Below are 8,452 nucleotides of genomic sequence, written 5' to 3'. Positions count from 1 at the left end.
CAGTGTGCAGGCTCCCTTGCTGCACCATGCTGCAGGCTCCTTCAGTACCATGGACTGTGCCATGTTGGGCCATGCCATGTTGACCCTTGAGGCAGGTGCAGGAAGCCAAAGTCAGAAGGAAAGCCTAGAGAACCCACCTGCTGCTGCAACTGGAGCAACCGGGGGAGCAACAGAGTAACCCCTCACAGGCTGCATTAAACCCAAAGGCTGCCAGTTGGACAGCCCTACTTTATTATTTTTCACAGGATTTCAAGCCTAGGCAACTCACCTGAGAAACCCTCTTGCACCTGACTGGCACCAGCCCTTGGAGAGACAGGAAGTAACTCCCAGAATAGATTCTGCTCTTGACAACAGATTGATAACTTTATCTAAGCCAGGCAAGTCCTCAGCCCTTATAAGAAGAAAATACCAAGAGGATATTCCTACGGAAAGTTGAATTCACCAGGAATAAATGTCCCCAAAACCTAAATATGCACCTTATTGCTCTCTGACCTGATTCATTGCTCAAGTAGTATGTTGCCAGACCTCTCCTGTGCAGAGCATGAGCCAACCCCTTGCTTCGTTCACTGCTGCTTGTGTGTTCTGTGAGCTCAGTAGAGGGCTGGGATCTGAGTCCTGTTGCTTGCACATTGATCTGTTGAGTCTCTAGCTGATTATACCTACTCTTTAGATCAAACCCCTCTATTACTCTCCTTGTTCAGTCCAACCATTTGTTTTCTGTCTCTCTCAACATCCAAACCACATTTCCCAAAGTACAACCACTTGTTTTCCACCCTGTCTCCTGGGGCCAGCTCCTGGTCTAGCATCTCCTATATGACTGCCAGTCAATGTCTCCTTTTGTTTTTGAAGGAAAAGCTGCTGCTTACAATGAAGTTTAAGTTAACAGGAAATCTACCTGAAGTCTTTGTTTAGGAGTGCCACTTCTCCCCAGTAGAAATCTGTTGGCCAGCCTCCTGTGGCTGTGCTGGCAGTGCTGAGAGGACCTCTGGAAGGTGGCGACTTCTCATTTCTAGCTGATTACAGTTCTTGAGAACCATTCTGTGCCATTCACAGGGTCACTATGGGAAAGGCCAAAAGACCAATATGAAGAGGGTTTCCACAAAGATGAGTCAGTCCTGTCCTCTCCACTGCCCATTTCCCCTTTCTTTTTTTCTCTTTCCCTCTCTGTCTCCTCTTTCCTGTCCTGTCATGATCTGACATGACCTACCTTTTCCATTCCTTTCATGATCTATCCTTCTCTGACCTTCCCTCCTCTCTTTTCTCTGTGGTTAAGGAGATTAGGAAAATAGGCCAGCCAACAAGAACCTTTACTGCAGAAAATGCCATGTCTGGGGAGACGGGGGCAGTGTATGGGGAAAGGGTCTCTGTAAGGGAGAGCACAGAAGGAATCCTCACCTGTAGGAGCTAGAGAAAATGTGGGAAATATAAGTACAATTGAGTAGAGAAGCACTGCAAGTCCAGCATTTGAAAGGAAAAGCCAGCAAAGCCTGTTAGCATTATCCATGCCTATATAAATGGAAGTAATAAAAGAACCTTGTGTAACCTAGCACCTGTTGCTAGGAAGATGGTGACATGCAGAGAATGTTACTGGAGGAGGTGATTCTGTTGTTGATTGTGACCCATCCCAGGTGATGAAGCTGTCATGTGCTTATCACAAGAGGGAGCATAGTTGAATCATGGTCATTGCTGGTTAAGTTCTAGTTGCCTTTGTTTATAGTTGCAAATGATCTCCTATTGAAATATCTGACTGTGCCACAGCATAATGTGCAGTAAATTTCAGTCATGAATTTACTGGAAAGAAGAAAATCAAGTGCAACTTCCACAATTGGAAAAGTAGCAGCTCACATCCCTGATCTCATTGTGTATGGCGATTTCTCCCAGGATGTGCCCTTCATTGAGAATTTTGATGGAGTACTGCTGTTTGCAGACATATCAGGTGGGTAGATTTGGTGCTACCAGTAGATTTTCAAAAGAAGTCAAGGGAATTAGGTGCCTGGTTCCCTCTGAATGGGATTTATGTGCCTGAGTCCTTTATTATGCATTTTAGAAAATACCACCCTTAATACATGAAGCTATTAGAAGAGAGGTTTTCTACCATGAAGCTTTACCTCGGGAAACTGGGGATTAAGTGGAGCTGAGATCACAGCTGAAATGGCTTCATCCTTACTGCTACACTTCAGAATGTTTTGTAGAAATGATTTTCTTCATGTTCAGAAGAACTTGAAGTGAACCAGAAGAGCTTGAAGTGGGAGTAGCAGAGAATGCTGTACAGGTCAGGAATAAGGAGCTTAGGTGAGATATTCTGGGTTCAAGCAGTGAGTTCTTGGAAGACAGGATTGAGAACTTGAATATGACTGGCTGTCTATAAGAGGGGAATGCTTGAATGTGTCTGCGGCTGCTTGCATGCTGAGGAGATACATAGCTGTATTTTTATTTGTTTCCCCGAGAATGGTTGCCTTTGTGCCTTGCTATATTACACTGGTGTGGTTCAATGGAGAGGTGTGTAAAGATATATAACAGAGGTGGATCATTATCCCCTTTGGAAGGATGGACTCTTCCAGTTGGCTGGAGTTAGTGGTAACATTCTCTGCTATGTGAGAGCTTCACATCATCCAGAATTCTTAAATGAATGGATTGAACTGACCAGTGGTGGGTGCATACTTTCAACCAATGAAGACTGAAGGGTCATTGTAAAGTCCTCTGGTCATTAGTATCACCTCTGTCTTGCTTGGGTTCAGAATTAATCAACTATTCTTCATCCATGAGCTAATTTTGCCCAAGTAATGGGCCATCTTGGTTGTAGTGATGTGATATTTTGTGGTGGAGGAGAAGCAGAACTATGTGTCATCTGCATATTGTTGGCACCCTCACTGCATGTCACCAGATCAATTCCTCTGATAGTTGTTTGTTGAATAGGACCAGAGAGAGAATTGATCTCATTGGAACTGTGCAGGTGAGGATTTTAGAGCATTCCCCTGGATGTCTGCCCCCTCTTTCAGGAGGCATACATCATCTTGTAGCCAGCCTCCCTGAATGGAATGGAAAAAGGATCAGAACTGGAAATCAGGGAGGTTTCAAAAGGAGAAGCAAAGAGCACTGAAAGAAGTGAGGGACAGAAAAGTAGGGAGCACTGGAAGTCAAGACGGGATGAGCAGTGCATCAAGAGTAGTAACAGGAGCAAGCAAGCAAACATTACAGCGACAATTGACTTAAACTGAATGATTGAGTGTAAGATACGCAGGCCTGGAAAGCAAGGCCAAGTACTGTACAATAGGTCTGAGGATTGTTTGACCAATGCTATACACTCCTCTTTTTTTCCTCAAACACAGCATTCATCATTAGTGAGTGAAGGGACAATGTATGATGGAAATACCAGGGGTCTGCTGCCATTTCTTTGGCCCATTCAGATGTTGCCTGATTGCTTTGTGTGTGTGCATGCCCATGTTACAGGTTTCACTGCCCTGACAGAGAAATTTAGCATGGATACCAGCATGGAACATGGTGCTGACCAGCTAACACAGACTCTCAATCATTACGTAGGTGACATTGTGGAGGGTAAGTATCATACTTCATGATCCTTTGGTCTGCACACTTTCTTGGGTCAGGTCTGGGGAACTGAAGCACTGGAAGTGTTCTGTTAAACCAGTGGTCACCAACCAGTGGATCTTGGAGCCTCTTGGACTCAATCCAAGGCTGGGATGGGGGGCTGAGTGCCCATGTGCAGCCCAGCAGCTCAGTCCATGGGGGGAAGGAAGGGGAGGGGGCTAGATCAAGGCCCCTACAGTGAGGGGCAGTGTCACAGAGGCAGGAGCAGGGGTAAGTTGAGTGGGGCCCTGGCTGGGAGGGACTTACCTGCTGGGGAGGTGTGCCCCAAATAATTTTTTCTGCCAAAGGTGATCGCCTACTTAAAAAGATTGGAGACCACTGTGTTAAACAGTCACATTCTTCTTTTTTTTGAGGATGGAGACCTTCTGTGTCAACTAGGGGAATGGTGAGGATTCTTAAAGGGCAGCTGCAAATCTTCTGACAGATTGGGAGTGCTACCTTAAATTACCAATTGTTCAAATCACGAGCGAGACCTTATAAAGGGGGATAAGGCAAAATGCCACGTTTATTGATTACATGAAGCAGATACATAAGCTTGGACACACCGGTCATATAGACAGACAGATACAAGCATACAGACAAAATGACTCCAGTAAGATTATAGTTACCACCAGAAGTTACTCAATGTTAGCACTGGATGGCCAGTCCAGGCTCATTCAGGATGATGAGCTGGGGGTGAACAGATACGCTTGTGCTCGAGGAGGTTGCAGAGAGTGGATTCCCCATCTTGGCTTTGGATTCTGCATCTCACCTTTATAGGGATTTCAAGTCTTTGTTCAGCATTGGGGTTTTTCCATGCTCAGTTTTTAATTAGAGGTGGTTTATTCCGGTTATCTAAATTTGAGGTCATTCCAGTAAAGTTGGTATCTCCGAGTTGAGGTCATTCATGGGTTCTTCAGAGGCAGGTCCTGTCAGACCAACCTGGTGGACTTCTATGACAAGGTCACAAAATCCTTGGATGCAGGTGTCACAGTGGACTTAGTCTTCCTGGACTTTAGGAAGGCCTTCGACACTGTCTCTCACCCTGTTCTGATTTAAAAATTAGGCGACTGTGGTGTCAATGCCTACACAGTCAGATGGGCCGCAAATTGGCTGGAGGGTCACACCCAGAGAGTGGTGGTGGATGGGTCATTTTCAACCTGGAGAGATGTGGGCAGTGGGGTCCCCCAGGGCTTGGTCCTCGGGCCTGCACTATTCAACATCTTCATCAGTGACTTGGACAAGGGGGTGAAAAGCAACTTGTTCAAATTTGTGGATGACGCTAAGATGTGGGGAAAAGTGGGCATGTTAGAGGAGAGGGACAGGCTACATCTAGATCTAGACAGCTTACAGGGGTGGGCAGATGAGAATAGGATGGGATTCAACACTGACAAGTGCAAGGTACTGCACCTGGGGGGGAAGAACCAGCAGTATACCTACAGACTGGGGAAATCCCTTCGCGTCAGCACAGAGGCAGAAAAGGATCTTGGAGTCACTATTGATTACAAGATGAACATGGGCCACCAATGTGGGGACGTGGTCAGAAGGGCTAACCGCACCTTGTCATGCATCCACAGATACATCACGAGCAGGTCCAAGGAGGTGATCCTCCCCCTCTATGCGACACTGGTCAGGCTGCAGAGTACTGTGTCCAGTTCTGGGCACTGCACTTCAGGAGGGATGTGGCCAGGATCAAGAGGGTCCAGAAGAGGGCCACTTGCATGATCAAGGGGCAGCAGGGCAGGCCCTGAGGAGAGGCTACGGGACCTGAACCTGTTCAGCCTCCACGAGAAGGCTGAGAGGGGATCTGGTGGCCATCTATAAACTGGTCAAGGGAGACCAGCAGGCGCTGGGAGAGTCCCTGTTTTCCCAAGCACTACTGGGACTAACAAGGAACAACAGCCATAAGTTGACTGAGAGTAGATTCAGGCTAGACATCAGGAAGCACTACTTCACAGTCAGGGTGGCTAGGATCTGGAACCAACTTCCAAGGGAAGTAGTGCTCACTCCTACCTTGGGGTTTTTCAAAAGGAGGCTAGACAATCACCTAGCTGGGGTCATCTGACCCCAGCATCCTTTCCTGCCCATGGCAGGTGGTTGGACTTGATGACCTGCTCAGGTCCCTCTCAATCCTACCAACTATGAAACTATTCCATTAAAGTCGGTATCTCTGCCTTGAAGCATTGTGTAGTTCAAATGGCAGGATATGCAAAATTCCTTCTTCTCAATATCTTCTTTGCACATGATCACAGATGAGTTCTTCTGCCATCCATTAATTAGCTTAATTAGGTTACTGTCTGGTAACTCATACATTGGCACCTTGTTGCTTACACAGTCAGTTATATCTTTTTCTGTTTTCATGCAAATAGTTACTATCCTTTCACCATTCACCCTCTCACACAGACACTCACGTACACAGGGCATACAAAGTTAATTTACTCATGTCAAGCAGGGAACAAGCACAAAATGGAGTTTTAATTGTTCATAAAATTGTTCATAAAAGACAAAAAATAAAGCTAATACAATCATAGAGGTTTATCAATTCAATAATATTATCGTCCTAACTAATATGCAAAAAATCATAGTACAGGAGGACTGTGTGGAACTAGTCATTGCTGTTCCTGGCTGGGATGGAGAAACATCCAGCTCTGAAGAAGCCACAGTCCTTGTGGATCTCTCCTTGGCTAGGGACGGACATTATACATAAACTAGTTTAAGTGATAAGAAACTGGCTTAAACCTGTAGGAGAACAGATGTTCAGTGCACATAAACCAGTCTGGAAATGGCTGAACCCAGTTTGAGATAATCCTGGTTGAATGTAGCAACAGACTTAACTGATTTGGGTCAAACTGATTTATTCAATGTCTGCCCCAGACCCCTTGCTGGTTTAAGATAAATCAGACTATCCCAGCATGCTCTCTGGGCTGGGCAGGGCAGGGAACTCTGGTCCACAGCAGGGTTGGCCCCTTCCCTCTGCTCCCTGGCTGTAGCTCTGGCAGAGACTTGCAGGCTGCTTTCCCTCCCCACCCCCTTCCCCCAGCACTCTGTGCTAAGCAGGAATTTCCCCTCCCCTCTGCTTTGTTGAGGTGTCTGTGTATTAGCCAGCAGACCACATACTGTCTACGGTCTGTGCTGTGACAAAGGCAGAATCAACCCATAGCTGGTATTGTCCTGCTGTTGTTTTCTTAATGGAGTGATAAATACCGAGTTGGGAGTGATAAACACTGTTATCAGTTCCCTGCTGGGAGCACCCTGTGGGGCAGGGGTCTGTCCATACCCCCCACCCCCAGCTCAGTACTATAGAAGGGAAGGGAGGGCTGCTCTAGTGCCCCCCAGCTTCTAGCCTGAGCCACTGCAGACATATGCCTGCATGTCTGGGATGTCTTATCAGTTACAAAGTGATTTAGCCTAGTCAGGTTAGACTAACTTACACAGATTAAATCAATTCAGGCTCAGGCTTTTTGAATGTCTGTCCTTAGCCCTTACGTACTTCTCAGCCTCATTTCACTGTAAAGCCAACATCTCACTGTTCTTAGCACCAAGAAATAGGGTACCCTATGACACCAGAATGCTGGTGATTTGGAATGGTGCTCTGACAAAAGTTATCAGTCCAACATGGAAAGTGCTGCTCCCATCCAAGGGCACACATTCATTTTTATCTTAGATACTTGTGGTCTTCATTACTACAGAATCCTCAAAGCCCTGCTGTGAAGCAGGGGTGAGCTAGTCTTTATTTGATGGATGGGGACCTAAGAAACAAAGTGACTTGTCCAAGATGACAGGCATAGTTATAGTAGAATAGGGATTTGAACCAGAATCAACAGAGCCCTAGGCTGGTGTCCAAACCAGCAGGCTTCCCTTACTTTATCCTGTTAGTACTTTTGAACATTTGTTTCAGAACTGTCCTTGGAGGCATGCTCTTAAACTGTGCTCCATGGACATTTCTGTTGGTCTTCAGAGAAATGAGTAGTACAGGATTTGAAAAGTGGGGAGAAGAAGCAAGTCTAAGGATGGTATCTTTCTCGTTCTTATGGGAAATGCTGCACTCTGCTCAAGTGGTGAGTTTGGAGAAAGAATTTAACTGCTTGGTTTTTGTTTCTGAGCCATCAGCATCTAGGAGTTTTGTAGAGAAGACATGATCCAATGTATGTCTTTCTGTCCACTCAAGGGATGTCTGCACTGCATGAAAACTCAAAACTAGTTTTAGCTTTGCTAGTTTGAGTACTGTTAGTACTATAGCCAGGGTAGCATGGAGCTCAGGATGGGATGTAAAACCTGCCCAAGAAACAGCATAGGTGCTCTGTCAGCTAGCTCACTCTGAGCACTATGGTGCTGTGGCTACGTTTCTGTTGGTAACCCAGCTAGCTGGTTTAAAGTTTAATTATGTCTACAGTGAACCACAGTCAGAGCTGTACTCAATCAAAAATATGATCCCAAAGCCTGCACGCTTGCATACACCCATGTACAGTGCTCTTCTGCCCCTCCCTAACATCACTTTTTTTCTTTATTTTTTTTTTTACAAAGGTCTACATGTAACTTTTTTTTCTTTTTCTCTTGCTTTCAGAAGTGCTGATACATGGAGGGGATATCTTGAACTTTGCAGGTACTTGTGAATTTGTAGTCTATAATGGGGAAGCCCTGGGTTGGAGAAAAGTAGCTTGCTCTCCTGTTTGATTCTCCTGTTTGATTTACAAGGCACTGGGGCCTGTTAGTCAAGCCTCTTGGCCAGGCAAGTGCTGGGTAATCAAGGATCTTCCTCTGTTCGTTTATACTCCTGATTCCAACAGGGTTTGCTTACGTCACTACAAAAACTCATGCTATATCCTTCAGTGAGAAAAAAGCCCTGGTTCTCTTTCCTTTGTGTCTG

The 8,452-nt window shown here is 45.8% G+C and overlaps 1 protein-coding gene across 1 annotated transcript in view; it reads left to right on the top strand.

Moving 5' to 3' along the window:
- The first annotated feature begins 1,782 nt into the window (after nt 1-1,782).
- ADCY10 (adenylate cyclase 10) overlaps nt 1,783-8,452 on the top strand; it is a 73,341-nt gene continuing 66,671 nt past the window's right edge. Inside the window, exons 1-3 of the mRNA XM_090049747.1 lie at nt 1,783-1,936; nt 3,451-3,555; nt 8,150-8,188. Coding sequence (XP_089905873.1) covers nt 1,783-1,936; nt 3,451-3,555; nt 8,150-8,188 — 298 coding nt within the window. The remainder of the gene's footprint in view (nt 1,937-3,450; nt 3,556-8,149; nt 8,189-8,452) is intronic.

This window comes from Crocodylus siamensis, chromosome 5, assembly GCF_052110815.1.
Source record: "Crocodylus siamensis isolate JL-2025a chromosome 5, ASM5211081v1, whole genome shotgun sequence".
NCBI lineage: Eukaryota > Metazoa > Chordata > Crocodylia > Crocodylidae > Crocodylus > Crocodylus siamensis.
The sequence above is the reverse complement of the archived record's forward strand: the minus strand, read 5'-3'. Positions and strand labels throughout refer to the sequence as shown.